General features: G+C 34.9%; 1 protein-coding gene across 9 annotated transcripts in view; it reads right to left on the bottom strand.

Moving 5' to 3' along the window:
* The window catches only part of Dmxl1 (Dmx-like 1), a 171,435-nt gene that overhangs the window by 32,811 nt on the left and 114,009 nt on the right, over window positions 1–24,615 (bottom strand). For 5 of the 9 annotated variants that reach the window (XM_087592831.1, XM_087592835.1, XM_087592838.1 and 2 more), the window contains 8 exons: window positions 23,592–23,758; window positions 21,178–21,263; window positions 19,937–20,138; window positions 18,456–18,573; window positions 14,770–14,832; window positions 6,600–6,686; window positions 4,157–4,278; window positions 3,155–3,296 (listed from right to left, as the gene is read on the bottom strand). In XM_087592831.1, coding sequence (XP_087448957.1) covers window positions 3,155–3,296; window positions 4,157–4,278; window positions 6,600–6,686; window positions 14,770–14,832; window positions 18,456–18,573; window positions 19,937–20,138; window positions 21,178–21,263; window positions 23,592–23,758 — 987 coding nt within the window. 9 annotated transcript variants of the gene reach the window in all.

Below are 24,615 nucleotides of genomic sequence, written 5' to 3'. Positions count from 1 at the left end.
TTGATGAAAAAAAAACAGAAGAAAATTTCAGAAGATAGAAAAAATCTTCCATGTTCATCGATTGGCAGGATTAATATTATAAAAATGACCATATTGCCAAAAGCAATTTACAGATTCAATGCAATCCCCATTAAATTTCAACTCAATTCTTCATAGAGTTAGAAAGAGCAATTTGCAAATTCATTTGGAATAACAAAAAAATCCAGGATAGCGAAAAGTATCCTCAACAATAAAATCCCCATCCCTGACCTCAAGCTGTATTACAGAGCAATAGTGATAAAAACTGTATGGTATTGGGACAGTATCTATTGGCAGGTAGATCAGTGGAATAGAATTGAAGACCCAGAAATGAACCCACACACTTATGGTCACTTGATCTTTGACTAAAACTATCCAGTGGAAAAAAGAAAGCATTTTCAACAAATGATGCTGGTTCAACTGGTGGTCAGCATGTAGAAGAATGCAAATTTACCCATTCTTACTGCCTAGTACAAAGCTCAAGTTCAATGGATCAAGGACCTCCATTTAAAACTAGATACACTCAAACTAATAGAAGAAAGTAGAGAAGAGCCTCAAACACATGGGCACTGGGGAAACTTTCCTAAACAGAACACTAATGGCTTATGCTCTAAGATCAAGAATCAACAAATGGGACTTCATAAAATTGAAAAGATTCTGTAAAGCAAAGGACATTGTCATTAGGACAAAAGGGCAACCAATAGTTTGGGAAAATATCTTTACCAATTCTACATCTGATAGAGGGCTAATATCTAATATATACAAAGAACTCAAGATGTTAAGACTCTAGAGAAACAAATATCCCTATTAAAAATGGGGTACAGCACTAAACAAAGAATTCTCAACTGAGGAATATTGAATGGCTAAGAAGCACCTAAAGAAATGTTCAACATCCTTAGTCATCAGGGAAATGCAAATCAAAACAAACCTGAGATTCTACCTCACACTAGTCAGAATGGTTAAGATCAAAAAACTCAGGTGACAACAGATGCTGGTGAGGATGTGGAGAAAGTGGAACACTCCTTCACTGTCTGGAAATCAGTCTGGAGGTTTATCAGAAAATTGGACATACTACTACCTGAGGACCCAGCTATAACACTCTATATACCGAAAAGATGCTCTAACATATAACAAGGACATATTCTCCACTATGTTCATAGCAGAGTTATTTATAATAGCCAGAAGCTGGAAACAACCAAGATGTTCCTCAACAGAGGAATGGATACAAAAAATGTGGTACATCTACACAACGGAGTACTACTCAGCTATCAAAAACAATGACTTCATAAAATTCATAGGCAAATGGATTGAACTAGAAAATATCATCCTGAGTGAGGTAATCCAATCACAGAAAAACACACATAGTATGCACTCACTGATAAGTGGATATTAGCCCAAAAGCTTGAATTACCCAAGATGCAATCCACAGATCACATGAAGCTCAAGAAGGATGACCAAAATGCGGATGGGTTCACTCCTTCTTAAAAGGGGGAACAAAAATATCCATAGGAGGGGATATGGAGGCAAAGTTTAGAGCAGATACTGAAGGAATGGCCATTCAGAGCCTGCCTCATATGTGGCCCATACATATACAGCCACCAAAACTAGATAGGATTGATGAAGCTAAGAAGTACATACTGACAGGAACCAGATATAGATCTCTCCTGAGAGACATAGCCAGAGCATGTCAAATACAGAGGTGAATGCTAGCAGCAAATCACTGAACTGAGAATGGGACCCTCGTTGGAGGAATTAGAGAAAAGATTAAAGAGCTGAAGGGGCTTGCAACCCCTTAAGAACAACAATGCCAACCAACCATAGCTCCAAGGAACTAAACCACTACCCAAAGACTATACATCCAACTGTATATGTAGCAGAGGATGGCCTTGTTGGGCACCAAATGGAAGGAGAAGCCCTTGGTCCTGTCAAGGTTGGACCCCCCAGTGTAGGGGAATGTCAGGGTGGAAAGGCGGGGAGGTTGGGGGGGGGGAACACCATCATAGAAAAAGGGGGATAGGGGCTTATGGATCAGAAACTGGGAAAGGGAATAGCATTTGAAGTGTAAATAAAAAAATATCTAATTAAAAAAATGAAAAAAAAAAGTTGGATGGGTTCCCAGGGGATGTACCACTACATGTTTCTGTGGTTGGTAATAGTTATTTATCTTCTAATTGCCATAATTCACTTATCTGGATAGAGATCATGATAGAATGTCTTATGGGAACTATGCCAGGATTACAGAAATCTATTCACACATGAAGTTCCGCTATAAATTAAAATCTGACTACATCATACAGATTGCATCAATGACTTTATACATTGATAAATTATTTACAGAAATTGAATAGAGAAAATACAAAGTAAATGAAAGCTGAAGTTACCACTGGACAAGTTAACACAAGATTAAAAACACTACATGTTCATCACGCACTCCTGTCAGAATGGCTATCATCAAAAAGGGAAAAAATAGCAACCATTGGCATCGAGGTGGACAGAAAAAGAACCCTTGAACACTGTTGGTGTGACTGTAGATTAGTGCAAGAATTTTGATAACATTATAGAAATGTCTTGACATTAAAAAAAAAAAAAAAAAGCTCTGACTAACATACCCGAGACCTAGGTTTAACTTCAACGTTGGAAAAAGAAAAACAATACAAAACAAAACAACTTAAACCTCACTCTTATTATAGGAGCTTCATAGTACACAGTTTATGTATGGCCCATAACTTGATCTGGACCAGTAAGCTTCAAATAATCATTAACTAAAATGTACTTCTTTCATTTTTAAACAAAGTATATTTTATTTATTTTTGAGATAGGATCTTTCTCTCTAGCTGTAGCTGTCCAAAAACTCATTATGTATGCTAGGCTGTCTTCACAGAGATCTGTCTGCCTCTGTCTCCCATGTACTGAAATTAGAAAGTGTACGCGGGGCCAAAATATGTTTTATAACGTTTTTGTAATCCTTTCAAATAAGAATACAATTCTTATTTATAACAAAAGTACAATTCTAGCATTAAGACCTAAATAAAGCCTTTAAAATCACCCTTTATGCATTAACCTAAAGGAGAAAGGATAAAAGTTAACTAAAAAGGAAAGAATAAACGCAAACCTAAGTATCTTGAAGCTTACATACCACAGATGCTCCTCTGCCCGTCTGTGTACTTCCAAGCCATGGCATGTTGATTGGAGTGCCAGGGTTGCTGTGCGTATATGGAGTTGTACCCTGGACAGCTGATAAATCATCACGAGCATGTATAACCAAGAAGTCTTCTGATCTACAAAGCAATATCAACTAGAATGAAAAAAAAGACCAGTTCTTTTTTTTAATATATGAAAATTTAAACACTTTGTATTTCCTTTTAAAGTTAGTTTTCTTCGGCTTCAACTAACATCTTTGTATCTGAAAATTTTCCATTTTCATTACTCTTTCTCAACTTTAATTTCCCCTTTAAGAACCTACTCTCATCCCTTACCCCCCTCCTTAGCAAAGCAGTGCCTACTCAGTCTATAATTAAGAGTGCTACTTTTGAGACCTTATGTGCTTCAGTAAGAGGCACTTATACCTGTCTCTTAAGGAAACTCTTTTTTTTTTAAAGATCCAATTGATAAGATATAATTGCCCACTTAAACATACAAAGCCTGGTACCATTCATCCCTTAAGAACATTGGTAACAACCTGTAAATACACAGAGAGAGATCTTTTTTTTTTTAATTTAATTTTATTTTTTTTTTTATTAACTTGAGTATTTCTTATATACATTTCGAGTGTTATTCCCTTTCCCGGTTTCCGGGCAAACATCCCCCCCCCTCCCCTTCTTTATGGGACAGAGCGAGATCTTTATATTAGCCTCCATTGTCCTGCCACGGCTTCTTTCCCTCCTGTCTCCCTTCCTTTTTGTTCCAGTCTCCTCCTCTTCTGTCAAACTTCTCTTCCACCCATCCTTCCTTCTCCTCCAATGACAGGTCTCCTTCTATCTTGTACCTGCCCCTCACTGTATTTTACAAATTCAATGGGGAGGTTTTGGTGAAGCCACCTGATTCCTGAGAAAGTGACTAGGCAGCTGATTAAGGAAACTTTTCAAAGTTACAGTTATAGGATATAGTCACTTATATTAAAATACAAGCATTAGAATACCCCTTGGTTTCTGTTTCTGTATCATCATCCACCCAAGTATATATCTGTGTGGCCAGAATTCCAGAAACATCCAGTTCTTGTACATCATGGCTGGAGGCAATTGCTATGCAATTTCTATTTGCCTGAAAAATAAATCATGTTAACTTTTACATTAAAAAGGTATATGGGCTATGTCTGAAGAATGTCTCTAAAAACATGAACAAAAGCATTCTTACCAATTAATATTTTAAATTAGCTCTAATAATTACATTTTTATTAAAATAATCCTAAACTTGAACTGAATATATATGTTTATGTTCTAGGAATTCTAGTACATCTAACACAAAGCTAAATAGAAATGGAAATGGTTTTATCACCTCAATTCCTCTCTCTTCGCTGCTCTTCTCTTACCTTCTAGATGAATTTGTTCTTAACATCTGTACAACTAACAATGCATTCAAGTCCACTGCAGTAGCTCACCCCTGTGGCAGCTCCATGGGAAAACAGATGGGGTCTCTGAACGCAGTGACCATTTCCAGTAATACAACCCACTGAAAGTCCAGTTACTATCTGCCAGCTTCTGTCACTCTGCAGGAGCTGGCAGGAAACAAGTCACTGGTAGACCAAGGAATCAGTGTGAAAAGATTCATCTTGTAGTGGCTGCTTGTGATTCTAGATACAAACCATCTGATCCTAGTCAGAGAAACTGGATTCTTGTGCTATCAAACAGCTATCAAACTTGTTAGCTTCAATATAAGAAAAAGATCTTGGGACTGGAGAGATGACTCAATGGTTAAGAGCACTGACTGCTCTTCCAGAGGTCCTGAGTTCAATTCCCAGCAACCACATGGTGGCTCACAATCATCTGTAATGGGATCTGATGCCCTCTTCTGGTGTGTCTGAAAACAGTAACAGTGTACTCACATATATAAAATAAATTAAAAAAAAAAAAAAGAAAAAAAAATCTCAGACCATTCACAGTTCTTGATATAGATAACAATGAAACAAATCTTTCACTCTTAATGCCATTTAAAAAACATGAAATGTGGGGGAGCTAGAGAGATGGCTCAGAGTTTAAGAGCAGTAGCTGCTCTTCCACAGGTCCTGAGTTCAATGTTCAGCAACTACAAGGTGGCTTACAACCATCTGTAATAAGATCTGGTGCCCTCTTCTGATGCAGGCAGAATGCTGTATACATAATAAAATCTTAAAACAAAATATGAAAGGTAAAACAGAAAAAGATTATTTGACATGGAAGAATGTAAAACTATACTATCAAAATGTAGAGAAGAAAGAACATAATCATATGTATACAAATGAGCAACAGATTTTATATCTGTGGATGACTATTCATTCCTAGTTATTCATATTTTCTTTTTTTTTTGAGACAAGGTTTCTCAGTAGCCTTGGCTGTCCTTAAACTCACTCTGTAGAACATACTGACTCTTTAAGGGGAAAGAAGACATTATAGGGTGAGGACAGTAACACACACACAGATATTACAACTTGAGAATTATCTAAGGGACTAACTGCACTTCTGCCTGATCTGAAAGTCCACAATGAAGGATGTTTATGAAGGAGGTAAGACAAAGGATACTGGGAACTATACGAACAGAATGGTTAAAAAACTGGTTAGAGAAAATCATAAAGACAGGTGTAGAATATACAGATGAACAATCTATTGGTAAAAGGATTTCTGAGTTACTGTTGCAAGATATATAACTATGTAATACTTTTTGATAGCATGTTTATAATCCAGATACTCAGAATCTGAAGCAAGAGTCTTACTTGAAGCAAGGAGTTCCAAGAATGGCCTGGCTGGATACTATTGTAAAAATTAAAAATAATTATGTGCATACACACAATCTTAAGTATCCTTAAGGCCATGAAAAACCATAATCCTACCCTTTAAATTAAAAAGAGAGGGAGAGAGAGAAAACAAACAAACAAACAAACAAAAAAACCCAACAACAGTGAGACCTGATTCAGATAAACTTCACTTTGGACTGTTAAAATTAAGACGACCTCTTCTCCAGGAGCTTACAAATATCTCTAAGGAGGATGTTGCAGATGACTAAAAACTACTGAGAAAACAAACAATTTTTACCGAAATATGCCAAAGAAGGAAATCTAATATATGAGTTATGTTGTAGAATTATATATAATAAATTCATACATGGCCCTAGAAAGCCTTTTTGAATTAACTAATATATTATCTTGTATATATTTTGATACTCAAATACCTCTGTGTAGCAATAAAATTGTTTATTATATTTCCCAATAACAAAACTACATTAGTAAACTATATAATAGGTTTACTAAAGACAAGTCTTACTGAGATAGTAATTTAAGGAATGGGAAGTAGATTTGGAAGTAGAGTACTATCATTGAGTGAACTGGTAAGATGTTCTCCAATAAGGAATAGTTACAAGTCACAGAAAAAGACACCTATCTATGTACTTACCTTATTAACAGCAAAGGCAGTAATGATATCAGATTCCTTATGAATAATTCTTGCTTTGCCTCCAGGATATCCCAGATCTGACTCTATCTAAATAAATAGAACAAAGTATAATATTACAATTGCTATTTAATTAACAAGACAAATGAATATAAGCAAATTATTTAGCTCTTTCATAAATTATTTTAAGAAAGTTTTCAAATACATCAACCCCAAAGGTACTACCATACATGTTAATTATCCCAGAAAAGAATTTAATGAGGGGAACTTTTAAAGCTTGTTTTCATATATAAAAAAGAGAGTTGTTCTTGAGCTTTTATCTCAAGAACACTAAACTAACTTTAAAGGATCAATATATTTTAATAATTGAAGGAAAGATTTTCCAAGTTTTTAAGTAGTATAATTATTTAATAACACATATAAACATTGCAAGGAAGGTCAATAGGTAATTAGTCCAGCTTTACAGATCACAAAGTTTCACTATTGATATTTTTTAGTATTTTGTTTCTCCTTTTAAACCACTTACTACAAAGGCCTAGTTCACTAGTTCACTATTGACTAACAACAGTTATGATCTTACCAACTAGTTGTAGGTTATTGACTTCTGATCTAAAATAACTCTCCATTTAATAAGGAGAAACTGGAGTCCAGGAAGGGATGGTGACTCACTCAAGGCAGTAATTCATTTGAGCAGTTGGATAAATTCAAGTGAGTTTACATGAGAGCTAAATATTGACATTCTGCGTACCCATGTATGTATGTATAATCCTTTTGAATTAAGAAGCAAATATTGTAACATCAGTATTACCAAAATAGGTAGTTGGAAAGTTCAGGCAATTAAAAGAAACAGTGCTTGATATATTACTTCCTTTTATCTTAACATCCTTACCTTTAATCTTCTAAAATAGATTACTAAAAAATGTTTCAAATCTCATTACGAAATGCAGAAATAATTATTTGGAAATTAGCATACAACAAATTTATTTTACAGAAAATTTAGATGCCTCTTCATTGACTTAAAAAATACTTTAAAAATAGCCCCCAGAATGACTGTTTAGTTGAAAGGTACAGAGATTTGTGCAACAACAAAGCCTACATATTCTGATCAAAACAAAATTTATAGTTCCTGGAAGTATAAATGTCAAAAACAGTCTATCTAAAATATACCTTGCTTACAAACAAAATAATTTCAGTGTTTGATAAACATTCTGGGTTGAGGGTCTACTTGTAAGGCAATTAAGCATAAGTTCTGGCCCAATTCTATATTTTTTAAAATAAAAACTGGAATTATCCATTTATCTGTCCGGTATCTAAAGTACACTGGAGGCTGCTCCAGTGGTTTGGGGTTAACAACAAAGTACACACCAAGAGACCACTGCTGGGTCTAAAGAACTGAAGGTATTAGACGAGACATGACAGAGTGTCTGCTGCTAACAGAGAGAAGGAACACGCTAGTTCAAATGGAGAGCTTTCTCCAACTTTATCATGGAAAGAAAGCAGGCACAAACGAATTCCAAAACAGCTTTCTAAATATGGGAATACATTCTTATCCGAAACAATGTTTCTCAACAGTATGCTGTTAAGATGGACTGCTTGAGAATCAACCGGGGTAACATTTTAAATATAAACGATCTGAACAACATGTCAAATACATTATTAAATCCCATAAAGGTAAGCAAAGAAATGGAGCCTAGAATCTCATGAGTTTCAGGTACATTTTATGTAAGAATGACTATACAAGTAGGATTTAAGATCTAGAAAACAAGCAGGTTCAGCTTATGGAAAGGCTGTAAACACTAAAATAAGAATTCAGTTGTCACAAGAATGTTTAGAGGCCATTGAATTACTCTGGAAAATCTGTTAGGACCTGAAACAAAGAATATGAGAATGGCTATCAGAAAACAGGTAAGAAGCTATTATGGCTAAAGACTGGATCTGGAGAACAAGTGGTAAGTGGACAGTAGATAATTGTGCTAATGGGTTGTATTCTTTTAGCATGACTAAAGAAAGGCTGATTCTAGTTTTCAAGCCTATAAATGAATAAATGAAGGAACCATTTACACAAAAAGAAAAAGTGAAAGTGTGGCCATGGTGGGGAGGGATGTATAGCCATTAGTAATGATTTGGAGCTAGTGTGATTTGAATGGTACCAGTGCAAAGATAATACCTACTGTAAGATTAATCAAAAATAAAAATAAAAACAGAACTATATTCTCAAGGAAAGATACAGGTTAGAATTTGTAAGTAAACTGGCTAACACAAGCAACTTTGATGTTATAGAAATTAAGTGAAGCAACAATGTTAGGAAACTGTCAGGGATTGATAGTATCAAAGGATACTGAAAAGAATAAAACTGGAAATGAATTTAGAATACTTCAAAGCCAAATCACGACAAGGGCAACTTCAACTAGGTTAGTGATAATACCTAACCAGACTAGGTCTTGACATCTAGTGAAGAGAGGGAATCAGAGGAACACTAAAAGGAACTGACATGTTGTTTCTTAAAACTGACAGTTTTTACAAAGCTTCTGTAAGGCAAAGGACACTGTTGTTAGGACAAAACGACAACCAACAGATTGGGAAAAGATCTTTACCAATCCTACAACAGATAGAGGCCTCATATCCAAAATATACAAAGAACTCAAGAAGTTAGACCACAGGGAGAAAATAACCCTATTAAAAAATGGGGTTCAGAGCTAAACAAAGAATTCACAGCTGAGGAATGCCGAATGGCTGAGAAGCACCTGTAGAAATGTTCAACATCTTTAGTCATAAGGGAAATGCAAATCAAAACAACCCTGACATTTCACCTCACACCAGTGAGAATGGCTAAGATCAAAAACTCAAGTGACAGCAAATGCTGGCGAGGATGTGGAGAAAGAGGAACACTCCTCCATTGTTGGTGGGATTGCAGACTGGTACAACCATTCTGGAAATCAGTCTGGAGGTTCCTCAGAAAATTGGACATAGAACTACCTGATGAGCCAGCTATACTTCTCTTGGGCATATACCCAAAAGATGCCCCAACATATAACAAAGACACATGCTCCACTATGTTCATAGCAGCCTTATTTATAATAGCCAGAAGCTGGAAAGAACCCAGATGCCCTTCAACAGAGGAATGGATACAGAAAATGTGGTACATCTACACAATGAAATATTACTCAGCTATCAAAAACAATTACTTTATGAAATTCATAGGCAAATGGATGGAATTGGAAAATATCATCCTGAGTGAGGTAACCAATCACAGAAAAACACACATGGTATGCACTCATTGATAAGTGGCTATTAGCCCAAATGCTCGAATTACCCTAGATGCACAGAACACATGAAACTCAAGAAGGGTGACCAAAATTCGAATGCTTCACTCCTTCTTTAAAAGGGGAACAAGAATACCCTTGGCAGGGAATAGGGAGGCAAAGTTTAGAACAGAGGCAGAAGGAACACCCATTTAGAGCCTGCCCCACACGTGACCCATACATATACAGCCACCAAACTAGATAAGATGGATGAAGCAAAGAAGTGCAGGCCGACAGGAACCGGATGTAGATCTCTCCTGAGAGACACAGCCAGAATACAGCAAATACATAGGCGAATGCCAGCAACAAACCACTGAATTGAGAATAGGACCCCCGTTGAAGGAATCCTAGAAAGGCCTGAAAGAGCTTGAAGGGGCTCGAGACCCCATATGAACAACAATGCCAAGCAACCAGAGCTTCCAGGGACTAAGCCACTACCCAAAGACTATACATGGGCTCCAACCTCATAGGTAGCAACGAGTAGCCTACTAAGAGCACCAGTAGAAGGGGAAGCCCTTGGTCCTGCCAAGACTGAACCCCCAGTGAATGTGATTGTTGTGGGGAGGGCGGTAATTGGGGGAGGATGGGGAGGGGAAACACCGCTAGAGAAGGGGAGGGGAGGGGCTAGGGGGGATGTTGGCCTGGAAACCGGGAAGGGGAATAACAATCAAAATGTAAATAAGAAATACTCAAGTTAGCTTAAGAAGGAAGACCAAAGTGTGGATGCTTCAGACCTTAGAAGTGGAACTAAACATTCACAGGAGGAAATATAGAGACAACATGTGGAGCAGAGACTGAAGGAAAGGTCAACCAGAAACTATCCCACGTGGCATCCCATATTCCTAACCTAGACAATACTGTGGATGCCAAGAAGTGCATGCTGACTGGACCTCGATATAGCTGTCTGCTGAGAGGCTCTGTAAGAGCCTTACAAATAAAGATGCAGATGTTTGCAGCCAACCACTGAACAGGGTCCCCAATGGAGGAGTTAGAGAAAGGATTGAAGTAGTTGAAGGGATTTGCAACCCCATATGAAGAACACAACATCAACCAACCAGACCCCCTCTTCTGAGCTCCCAGGGACTAAACCACCATCCCAAGAGAACATAGGGACAGACCTATGGCTCCACCCACATATGTACCAGAGGATATCCTTGTCCAGCATTAATGTGAGGATAGGCACTTGGTACTGTCAAGGCTCAATGCCCCAGTTTAGGGGAAGGTCAGGTCAGGGAGATGGGAGGGAGTTGGTGGGTGGCTGAGGAAGCACCCTCATAGAAGCAGGGTGTGGGGCGTTGGATAGCAGGTTTCTGGAGGGGAAACTGGGAAATGGGATAATACTTAAAATGTAAATAAAAATGCAGTTTTATATATATATATATATATATAAAAAGAAATACTCAAGTTAGTAAAGATTAAAAAAAAGAAATGTAAGTAAAGAAATATATCTAATAAAAAATTAAAAAAAAACCGACAGTTTTCTCATGTTTCTCAGTTTGCAATATAAAACTGGAGAAATAGCAATTTCATGGAAAAACAAGTGCTTAATAGAAATTAAATCCACAATAAACTATAATGATTGGTAAAATTTAACAGCCGACTATTTCATTGGTTAGAATGAAAGGTAAGTGAGATCTTAAAAACTGCTAGTAAAAATATACAACGGTATAATCACCCGGGGAAATATTTGGACAATTTCCTAAAGAGTTAAAAGATATACCAAGGTTATAGGTACAGTTCAGTGATAGAATACTTGGCTAGTACATGAGAGACCCTTGCATAACTATCTAGTACTACAAAAGTCTATACCTGTCATGTAAATCAGCTATCTACTCCTAGGCATTTATACAGGAGAAATAAAAGCCTATATATAATATAGTCCCTTATGCATGAAATTTAAAGCAGCCTTATTTGAAATGGCTCCAAAATACAATCAAATCATTATATAAAAAGATGAATAAATTATGATCCAATCACACACTATAATAAGTATCAACAATAAGAAGTAATCAACTATTGAAGCTTATGACATGGAGGAATCTCAAAATGATTATGCTAAATAAAAGACACAGATCTGTGAGGTTGAGGCAGACAGACTGTCCTGAGTGTGAGGCCACCATAATGAGCTCCTGGCCAGCCGAGGTTTTCAGAATGAGATTCTAAATTAAATAGAACAGCAAAAATATATAGGCTTCACCTACATAGATTTCCTGAAAATAAAAATGAAGTTGCGGGCTGGAGAGATGGCTCAGTGTTAAGAGCACTGACTGCTCTTCCAGAGGTCCTGAGTTCAAATCCCAGCAACCACATGGTGGCTCACAACCATCTGTAATAGAATCTGATGCCCTCTTCTGGTGCGTCTGAAGACAGCTACAGTGTACTTATATATAGTAAATAAATAAATCTTTAAAAAAAAATTAAGTTGCACATTTGGGGCTACTTGGAGAAGAAAAATGACAGAGATGAGAAGGGAAAGAAGATTACAATATGAGGGTTGATGATTATACCAATCATCTTGATGGTGGTGATGGTAAAACTAAGCAAGCTACATAATTTAAATATGTGCAGTTAAGTTCATAAAATGATTTTTTTTTAATTTTTAAAGGCAGCATTTGAAGTTCCCTTATAACATTTTCATGTGTGTGTTACTCTTCTTTGTTCTAATTCATCTCCCTCTCATACTACCCTCTCCACTCCTGATCCTCTTCTGTTGGTGTCTTTCCTCTATGTCACAGATATTCCCACTATTCTTTCTTATCTAACTACTTCTTTACATTGAAGCATTTCAGCCTAGACAAAAGCAGAGAGACGCTTGAGATTTTCAAGAAACGAACAAAACTTATAGAGATTTAGGAAGCTCATGAAATATTCAAGGCCTAAGAAACTTAAGAGTTACAAGAAACCTCTTCCAAGTTTTAATAGTAGTAAAGAATACCTAGGCCAAAGAAGGCCATCAGTGAGGATAGTAAATTGGGCAGAGAGCCGCAGGGATGCATGTTTTGTGAGTATCACTCATTTGAGAAACACTTTTTTCAGCTATGTAGTTGCTTTTGAATCACATATGCTCATTCAAATAACCTTAATAAACTCAAAGTTTTGCCAATGCAGACTTGGGTGGACCTATTTCTCTGGTCTGTTACGGTATCCTTTCTGGGATGAAAAAGAGGTTTATTCAATCACATAAACATATCTTTGCCCCATTTTCTCATTTAAGATGTTTGTCTGCCCTCTCATAGTCCCCCTCTTTTGTGACCTAACACACACAAACACACACACACACACACACACACACACACACACACACACACACACACACACACACACACACACAGGCTCACATAAAGAAACATGATATTTGTCTAAGTCTGGCTTACTTTGCTTAACATAATGATTTCTAGTTCCTTCCATTTTGTACATGTACCACAGAAACCTAGGCTGGCTCCATTTCGTATGTATTGTGAAGAGTGTGGAAATAAACAAGGATGAGCTCGTATTTCTGTGGGGTGTTGACTTAAGAGTCCTTAGGGAAGCACCCAGAAGTGGAATATCTGGGTAGGTGAAGTCTATTTTTAGTTTTTCTGGGGGAAACTCCATATTATTTCCATAGTGGACGTGCCAGTTTATACCCCCATCAGCCATATGTAGGTCTCCTCTCTGCCCACACTGTTGCCAGCATTTGTTATATAAAGAATAGAAATAAATATAAACAATAGCTTTATATTCTTGATGGTTATGCTGACTGTGGTCAGATAGAATCACAAAGTACCTTTAATTTGCAATCTCCTGTCAGATAAAATATAAGACACTTTCTGAAATTTTTGTGTCATTTTCATATTTTCCTAAAGACGTTTTCTAAAATGTATAGCAGAATTTGCTTGAAAATACTGGCTGAAACAGCTATGAGGCCAATCATGCAATAACTGTATTTTGGCAGCACAGATAAGTCTTTAGAAATATGTCAAGAAAACAAGTATTTTATCTAAAGTATCAAAATAAAAATATTTGAAAAAAAATTCCCAATGCTAGAGACATTATTTAGTATCATTATCTAAGCAAGAAAAGAGTTACCTAAATAAATTTTGAATCATATTCTTTCAAAATACAAATCATTAGAAAATTTAAAGTATGCAAACATTTACTTTACCAGTTTTAGATATAATAAACACTTGATATCAAATCAATCTTTTATTAGTTGCATTGAATTAGTCTATTTCATAAATTCCTTTGGAAAACCGTGTGAATTAGTGTCCTTAAAAAAATTCTTTTGAGAAAAATTTCCCCCTGAAATTAATGATGCACGGTTGTCCTACAATTTCTGAGTCTGAGTAGGATGGATGAGTTAAAAATCAACATAAGAGTCATATCTGAATGTTGCAGGAGTTATTTATGATTGTACAAATTCTTATCTTCTCTGCTTTAATTTTAAGAACTTAGGTACTTAAAATGCACAAGGCATTTGTGTTATATACTATTCTTCAGAGTAAAATAAATACTATACAATAGTAATTGCTTTATTTTTCAAATAAGAGAGAAGTGTGATTTTCAAGTACTCACAAACACAGGACAATGCTACTGGACTTTATATACCTCTGATATAATTACATTTCCAAAACTTCAGAGGTATTTATTCAGGAAAATCTGTAGCCAACACAGGGAACATTCAACTCTGTTTAAAACTGCATTCTTTTAGTTAACAAAAGAGAGCTAATTTTTATGATTGCAACATTTAAGTTGATAAGATAAAACAGTAAGTTGAGGGGATGAATCTCATTCCATTGGAAACCAAGTCCAGTTGAAAATCAAAATGCAAATCTCTTCTTGTTCTGATTAAGAATGCAATTTTTAATTTCAGTTGAATGACATTAATGTACCTTATTGATGTTTGGCTCCTCCATCATAGAATTTTTGATAGTTTCACTGCTGTCCTCTAATGACTTCATTAAGAAAGAATAATCACATGTCAAAGAGTAAAGATGAGACGTAACAGGCAAAACACTGAGGTATTTTTTAAACTTATATTTGTAACCAAATTACTAAAATAGAATATGGAAATAATATCTTTTAAAATTTCATATGTTAAAAAAGAAATATATGCTGGAGAATGTATGGTTAGAGAGTAAGAAATCGTGAAGGCTCAAAATTCCTTATCTAACACTATTATTTTATTTCACTGAACATTTTTCTTACTCATTTGTTTTATAATGTTGACATTAAAACATTTTATCTAAGGTACTTTATATATGTAAATTCAGAGTTTATGGGGTCAACTAAAAATCGAAGTCAATCTATTGTCTTAAACGCTACTGTATTACTTCCACGACATGTAATTCCTCCAGAAAATATCCTAAATAGAAAATTCCAATTTCTACCTTTCAGATTCTCCTATTCATGTTGCCAGGCACAGTTGATAACTTGCTTAGAGGCATACAGCCTCACTTAATGGCGACATTAGTACTGGTTAAAAAAAAGTTCAGTCAGGAATTTTTAAGTTCTCAGAAAATAAATATAACTGATAAAGAGCAAAGATGTTAATTGTTAAATCCAACTTTTGTTGGGAATGGCTTCTATAGCTTACCTCAAACCACGTGTAATTAATATCTAAAAATAAACACAACCACTTTGGAAGAAATTTTAGTTAAGAACTAAAAGAATGTTCAATAAACTACATTACACTGGAAAAGAAAAGCTCTAAGATACATAAGAATTTTAAGATATGATAAAGAAATGAAGTCAGATAAAATGGTAAAATTTCAGTTTCAATCACATAAAGGAATAAAAAAAAATAGCGGCACCAAAATACAGAACATGCTATTTATCAGTCTTCTGAGTACTAAATTCACAATGACTTTAAAGATCATTTTAATATAAATAATATACAACAGGCAATTTTATGAATACCGAAAACAGGCAACTTAACTGCTGGCAAGGATTAATTCATTTTCTATCAACTGTATAAATTTAAGACTTATTTAGCTCTATCCAACCTATGTTTTTTATTGTTTTTCATATTTCTTCATTAAAACCTCTTTAGGAATATCATGGTCAGCAATAAAACTACAAGGGAGGGGTTGGGGATTTAGCTCAGCGGTAGAGCAGGCCCTGGGTTCAGTCCCCAGCTCCGAAAAAAAGAAAAAAGAAAAAAAGAAGAAAAAAAGGAAAAAAAAAAAAAGAAAAAAAAAAACTACAAGGGAAAAACAAACTCTTACTGCCAAGCCCAGAATGGGAAGTGAGTACAATTCTACTACATCCCATAAAACCAAGGTCTTTTCTTTTTGTTTTTTCATAAAAGGGGGATCTTTCAAAACCTCATTTTCTCCTTAGCCCAGACTTGACAAAGAACTCATGTGTGTAGCAGAGAATGAGAAATGGGAGACAGTGAGACAACCTGGGTCAGGGTCCTTGACCCGCTTATCTCTCCTTCCATCCTTCTCCACCCTAGAAAAGGTCTAGCTAGCCTGCTTCACAGCTAAATTTGTTAGTTTTTGTACCAGGCTTCCTATAAATTACAAAATAGTGAAAGGTGGCATGGGAAGAACATTAGCCACCCCTGCTTCCAGTTAGCCAACTGTAAATAAATTCATTTTCCTTCACGAAACAAACACGACAAATTTCTCAAAACTTTGAACAACTGGGCTAGTGTTTAAGTTATTTATTCTAAAAACATTGCAAAGAACTTAAACAGTTGCCTTGTAGATTAACAAACTTCAGAAAAATGCTTAGCTTACTGCTATTACAAAAGCTGTTATTTAAAACTTGTGTTCATGCTTTTGATTAAAAAACTGCAATAAAAGCAGTTTTTAATTTTTCAGAAGGTATCATGAAGCTTCAAACAAAGCTATGATTAAAACTCTGTTCCATAATCCTCCCTCTGACACAGAATACAGCAATGACTACTTAGTTGTGGGCTCAATACAACATGAAAATGCATAACATTTGTTACAAATTTTAAAATGTCAATATTGTATTAAACATTAAACCAAATGTTAACTCCACACCCATAACAAAAAATAGATTAAAATGTGCAAGTTTACTTATTAACTGCTATTCTTCTATAATATGGCAGAGTTGTACCACTCTGTTTCACTATGCTAAGTCACCACGACAATCCAGTGGGCATATGCATGTTAAAAGGCACACTACCGAGAAAGCAACAAGCTGAGTGAATATGTAAGACCTAGGACAATGTAGCAGTATCCTTATAGACTATATAAGAAAGCCATAAATTATAATTCATTTTAGAAAAATATATTAAAAAAATATACCTCTCTACCAAACAGTTTAATCAGTCATACAGTCTTGTCTAAGCGTATTCACTGTTAACTGTATTGTTCCATTTTCTTGACCTGTTTTAGTGACATTCACATACTAAATATATAGCAACATTTCCACAGGTATATTAATAAGTAAACAGCATTCATGCCTGCCTAGATTTTAATATGCCATCAAAGTATTCATTTTTAAATTCCAAATTAGCAAAAGTGCTATGTATTCTTTTCTGTGGCATGGTCACAGCAAATAGTAACAACATATCCATCCAGTTGTTTATCACAATTTGTTACTATGGGAGAGGAACATGATGTAATTACATTTATAATTTCAAAAAAAAATATTCAAATAAACAACTCAGTACTTAAAATGCTATTACATATGAAAGTTTCCTTTTGCTAATGTTTGATGATATATTATATATATATATATTTTTTGCTTGTCTATTGTGAAGGTCTTCTATTTTATCTTTCCAGAAAAATGGCTTTGGTCTTTCTTCCCACGTCAAAACCAGTACAAAGTTTATTTTCAGACTAATTACTTATTACTCAGAACGTGGCCCAGAGACCATCTATCATTTATTAATTAACTTTGTTAATTACTCCAAAGGAATAACTAGCTGAATATAACTATGTCTACTATTTAGGTTCACCTAGTAATTATGAGCTGCAAACATTTTGTATGAAGAAAGGAAAAATGATGTTCATTTCTACAAAGATGGTAAGATCTTGTTATCAATATAGTTTTAGTAGCACTGAACTAAATAACCCCCTCAAAAAGAAAAAAAGAAAAAGAAAAAGAAAAAAGAAAACCCAACCCATTGTAATGATATTTTCAAGATATAATCACACTATTCCAGTTTAATTATAAACTACTTTAGTTTTGCAAAATTTCTTTTATTGATATATAATTCACAGAAGGAAAAAATATTCATATTCAAAATGTTTCCAGTAGGTAAATCAGTTTCAACTAACTCTAAGATAGACTTCTCTTAACTATTATCATATGAAAATCATAGGAAATATCTCTTAAGATTCTGGTCATAAAATGTAAAACATGACACACAAGAATCAGACTCTGATTTCAATATCTACTTCAGAGAAAAAAGCTCCAAGAGCATGATGCAAAAATATTGTTCCTTCCCTTTTAACATACTTTTCTAAACATTAATTAAAGTTTATGATATCACATGGATTTTCAAAAAAGATCTGCAAAGTTCAATTTTTTTTTTTTTGGTTAAGAATACTATGAAGCTTTAGTATAAAATAGTAAAGTTTTAACATATACAAACCTCATTTAGACATCGTTTCTTTGTGAATATATTTCTGATAAAAGTTTCTTGAATTTCTTCCTGCTTTACCAAGTACTGCCAAAGCCTCTTCACAGACAGTGCGAGATGATTTTTGGATCTATATATAGGTACAGTACATTAATTATTTACCTCAAAAATTTCTGATTAACTTCACAATTCCTTACAACTATTTGAGTGTTTATTAGAATAAATTGGCTAGGATCACACCCCATGACCTAGGAAAGCAGCCAAAAAGCTTTTTCACAAAGGATCATATAACTGATACTTTAGGATTAGTGGACAATATGGTTCCTATTAGTTTTTCACTATGGTGGGAAAGCAGTGTCTCAAATATGGTAGGACTGGAACTCACTATGTAGGCCAGGATGACCTCCAACTCACAAAGACTCACTTATTTTATGTCTGCCTCATTAGTGTATGCACTATCATGCTTGGCTAAAAGTTAATATTTTTTAAGTGATGATATGACATCCAAAATGCTTTAAGTTTTAGAACATTCTAGATTCTGCACTAGAGATACTTATTCAAGCATTTACTGACACTATAAAGATTATTCTATGTTTTATCCTAATATGAAAATGTTATTTATAGCTATTAGCTAATAAAATTTTACTGACAAAAACAGGAAGAGGGGTGAATTTGGTTAGAGGGGTAGGTCATAATTTGTTGAGCCTTGAACTAAGGACAAAGAATTAAAAAAAAAGTTGTGCTTCATAGAAGACACCTAGAATCAGAGCGTTTGCTTGCTTGCTTGTTTGTTTTTAAAAAATGGGGGGGTTGGGGATTTGGCTCAGTGGTAGAGCGCTTGCCTAGCAAGCACAAGGCCCTGGGTTCGGTCCCCAGCTCCGAGAAAAAAAAAAAAAGAGTCTTTTATGGATGCAGTAAATCTATAACTTTCATGTTCCTGGCCAAAAGTGTGTCTGCAAGAACGAAAATGATGACACTAAATACACTGTTAAGTAAACATTTATTCAGGGAAACATTTTCTAGATAAAGCAATTATTATATAAACTTACCTATAGGTCAATTGTTTTCTTTTCGTGGATAGTAAAACAGCTGCTGAATAGCTATTATTCTGTTGCAGAATCGGAGTTAAAACAGTACACTCCTCAAGCTGTATCTACTAGTCTGTCCCATATTTTCAAAAACTCAAGTTTACCAGCTCATAGCCAAGCCTCTTTTGTTACATATTCTGTGTGGTTGCTTTCACTCTGCAATGCTAAAAAGCCTAGAATACTTACTATCGGGACCTTCAACAGATATGGTTGACAACCTTTGAGAATCACAAGTATATACCAAAGACACTAACATATTCCTAGAACAAAATGTTAAGCATGGGCTATAAATATTTTTTTCTCTAAATACTACCCAAGGACAGCCTGATTCTCCAAAACTATTATTTTTTCTTTTTGCCAAAACAGTAAGAGCAACGACAAAACAATATCCATGGTGAAACCTACTTGAAAGGAGTGTTTGTAGGTTCTAGTAAAGCTTTGTGACGGAGTATTGCAGGGCCTGCAGACACATTCTCTTCAGAAGTGTGACTTGAAATATAGTTTTGAGGTGGTCCACCATGAATTTCAAGTCGCCGGAGAAGAACTTGTTCCCAGCACTGAAGAGTTTTTAGAACCGCATGACAAAGAGGTGAACTAACTGGTAGTTCTAAAAAACAAAAACATAATTGATAAATGGTTACAATCTACAGTAAAATGCCTCTCAGAAAGCAAGGGATATTAATAAAATTTTAACAGATTATGTGGACACAGAAACTGGTATTTTGAATATAAAATGTCATAAAACTATGACTATTTCAACATTATTACTTAGGAATTTAATTTCATATGAAAATGTTTTTGAAGATTATGAAAATGTTTATGGAAGAAAAATCAAGTGCTTTAATCTTTGAAATAAGACAATTATCATTTGGCAATTTTGCTTAAAATGAAAATAATGAGCAAAGTTATATAATCCTTACCATGAAATGAAGCACTAATTTAACTATTTTTGTTTATCTACCAACACTTACTAATGGTCTTGATTTATAATTCTGAAAATTACCTGATTTATTACAATAGGGTAAGTCCTTCCTCTATTATTCCAATGCAGTCACAACATTTTTATTATTAAACTGATATTTTAGTGTATGAAAAACCTCAGTTCATGGCTGAAGCATCTTGCATCAGAGCACATTCCTTTATTTTCTGTACAACCATCTCCTACTGTGGAACTCATCACTGTTTTTGAAGGTTTGTAGGTTTAGTATTAAGTCCCAGGTATAGATACAGTCTCAAGATAATAATATCAGGTTCAGAACCTCTGATTTCGCAAACATTTCCCTCCTCAGCAGGTATGCGAAGAACATTTAAAAATATTTTATACCAGAAAGAAGTGAATTCTTTACTACAGGAACTCATTTATGCTTTTTATTTATTTATAATACACATAAAGAATAACAGTTGGGGGCTGGAGAGATGGCTCAGAGGTTAAGAGCACTGTCTGCTCTTCCAGAGGTCCTGAGTTCAATTCCCAGCAACCACATGGTGGCTCACAACCACCTATAATCAGGTCTGGTACCCTCTTCTGGCCTGTAGTTGCATACATGTAGGCAGAAAGCTGTATGATATATACATAATAAATAAATAAATGTTTAAAAAAAAAAAGAATAACAGTTGGCATTGAGTCATGCTAAGATGTTTATTACCTGCAAGATCATGACCTGCAAAGGGATAGAAAGTCTTCAAATTGTTGAGCACCAACTGGACCATAGCCAATCTCATCAATGACCAACTAAAAATAAAAAATTTCCCCATTAAAGATTTACATGAGATCTAGAAATGATACCATCCTTTAACACAACAATTTTCTAACAGGAATTAGTTCAATGATATACATCTGTAAAACTTAAATAATACATACATATAACTAATAATTCATGTCAGCATTATCCAAAACAGTGAAAATAACCTAAACACCTGTCAGAATAACGACAGTTTTGAAGGATGGAATTTTAAGGTAACTATAAAAATGAAGAACTAATATTGATAACACTACAGTGTGTAATAGTAATTGAACAGCAAGCTTCAGGGCATCATATATGATTGTGCTGTCGTCTATGTAAGAAATAAGTACCTTATTTCTGTAATCAGAAGGACATAGGGACTAGTAAAAATGGCCATCTTTACAGTGCCAGAGAAAACTGAGCAGAAACAAGAAATATGAGGCGCAGTTCAACTAAATATTATTTCTCCATCTTTAATTTGGAGTAGATCATGTTTATGACTTATGGTACTAGCTTTAAATTTTCAAATGTGCAAAATGCACACACTGTAAAGTTTAGCAGTTTAGCATGTTCAACAACAGCATGCTCACACTGTTTTGGAACCATCGCCCCCATCATTCTCCACAAGTTTTCATGGGGGAACAAAACTGTTAAAACAACACAAAACAAACAAACAAACAAACAAACAAACAAACAAACAACCCAACTATACACTTTTCACTTCTCTCTCAATTTCTATGAATTTGACTATTTTAATGCATTTTATAAAGTAGAATCATACACTATTTTACTTTTCTTTGTATAATGTCCTCAAAATTCATCTGTGTTGTAGCATAAATCAGAATTCTCTTGCTTTGTAAAATAATTTTCTAATTATGTACATAACACATTTTGCTTATTCAGTCACCCTCTCAGACACTTGAATTGCTTTGATCCACTGGCCTCTAAGCTGCTATCAATTAGATGTACAATCACATGTTCGAGCTCTTATTTTCAATTCTTTTTTTTTTTTTTAAAGATTTATTTATTCATTTATTATATATGAGTACACTGTAGCTGTCTTCAGACACACCAGAATAGGGCATCAGATCTCGTTACAGATGGTTGTGAGCCACCATGTGGTTGCTGGGAATTGAACTCATGACCTTTGGAAGAGCAGCCGGGTGCTCTTAACCGCTGAGCCATCTCTCCAGCCCCCTTATTTTCAATTCTTTTGGTATATATACAAAAGTAGAACTACCATTTTATACAGTAGTATAAAAATTTTAAAGAAGGGGTTGGGGATTTAGCTCAGTGGTAGAGCGCTTGCCTAGGAAGCGCAAAGCCCTGGGTTCGGTCCCCAGCTCCGAAAAAAAGAACCAAAAAAAAAAAAAAAAAAAAAAAAAAGTTTTAAAGAAGCCACATTATCGTTTTCCAAAGTGGCTGCACCATTTTACAGTCTGACCAAAAGAACACAAAGGCTCTAATTTCTTTCCATATTGGTCAATACTATCATTTAGTTATTTTTGTAGTACCTACCTAAATGGGTGTAAGACCTTCCCACTGCGGTTTTCATTAACCTTTCCCTAATAAGCAGAGTATTTTCCCAGTGTTTATCAGTCATCTGTATGTCTTCCTTAAAGAAATCCCTATTGGATTTCTGGCCACCTTCCCTGGCCCTTCCATTTTTCCAATCATGAGGATTAAGCCCAGGGCTTCACCATCTAAGACAAGTGCTGTGCAGCAGAGCTCCAGCTCCAGTCCAGTCCAGCTGTTGCATACGTTCCTTTTTAAACTGGTGGGTTATACAACTTGGCTTCTGAGTCATACATATGTTTATAACTCAAGAGGAAAAAAAGGCACTAGCAAGCAAAACTCTCTTAATTTTTTTCAATAAAGATTTACTAGTCCAGAACTCTGCTTATTTCTTTTCAAACCACTGTTAACTCATCATTAATATGCCACGTCTTAAGCCAGTGAACCATTCAAAATACTTTTGAGTATAGTGAATACTTAAAAGATTTTTATAATCAGAGAAGTTTTTTTAAAGATATCTTCTAGAACTAGAAATCTACTAAACAGGCATTTGATGTTTACAGTTAAAGTCTTAAGATTTACCTTACAGGTCCAAATCAGAACATAACAGGAAAGGATTTGTACAACTTGCTACAAATTATAATGATTTACCAAGAGATAATCAAAAGTTAATTGAAAATATATTGCTGAAGAAAAGAATTTGACAATTTCAATTAAAAAGTGTGTAATAAATCAGTGCGCTATTCCATATGCTACTTTAAAAATATTGATGTAAGCCAAAGTGATTTTCTAAAAGAAGCTTAAAACACAATATTCAGTACCTGAATGAATTTGAATTTGAATGCTCATGGAGTTGGAGATCAGAAGGCAAAGTATCATCATCGTTGTCGTCGTCATCATCATCATCATCATCATCATTATCATCATCACTTTCTAGACTCTCCTCAGAATCATACTCTGCTCTACTTTGGGAAGGCGGTAGAAAAGGCTGAAAGAAAAATTATATACACTATCATCCACATATCTGATATGATGCATTCAAACATATAATTCATCATCCCATTTGTGGACATTTCACTGTAAGAAAAGTACCTATTATTTACCACAGTATATCTTTGATATAATTTTATTTATTCACTCAATAAACAAAAAAAATTCTTCAGAATGTGCCCCAAAAGTCTACTAATCCACCCTGCATTCCTCTGTCAAGGTCTTCCTAAGCAGCTCAGGTTAGTCTTTGACTTGTAATCTACCTACTTCAACCTCTCAAGTGCTGGGAAACACAGGCGTCTACCAGAATAAATTGGCTTGATAAACCAGTGTTTAGACGACTTACAGCCAATGGTATCATAAGAGCTTTACATTTTTAAGGGTAAAGACAGGCAAGTAACTAAAAAAATTAAGTAAAATTTATATCTTGTGTTACAAAGAAAAAAGTAAAGATGGAGAAAAGTAAAAGCTGACAGACCATAGAAGGCCTCTTTGGCAAAGTGCCATTTAAATGAAACCTAAAGGAGAAAAAGCTACCAGCCAAAAAATAATATAATGGGGTTAATAAAGTCTGACTCAACAATAATCCCATAATATAGAGAAAACAATTCTCCAAAACTGAATATCAAATAAAGACAGAGAGGAAGAGAGAGAATTTCCTAAATTATCTGAAGCATGAAGCTTAACAGGCCAGTTGGAGTGGGAGCATCAGAGATTAGGTCAAAGTCAATTACTATGAGGTAGTTTAGAAAATATCCAAAAGTTGAAAATGTGAGGGATTTAACAATTAACATAAAAAAGCAGAAGACATAGCCCCTATTCAGTACAGTAGTACAGGACTGCTGATCACTGAAC

Source organism: Rattus norvegicus, chromosome 18 (genome assembly GCF_021556685.1).
Source record: "Rattus norvegicus strain SHRSP/BbbUtx chromosome 18, alternate assembly SHRSP_T2T, whole genome shotgun sequence".
NCBI classification, from domain to species: Eukaryota; Metazoa; Chordata; class Mammalia; order Rodentia; family Muridae; genus Rattus; species Rattus norvegicus.
Note: the sequence above shows the minus strand (reverse complement) of the source record. Positions and strands in the feature narration are given on the sequence as shown.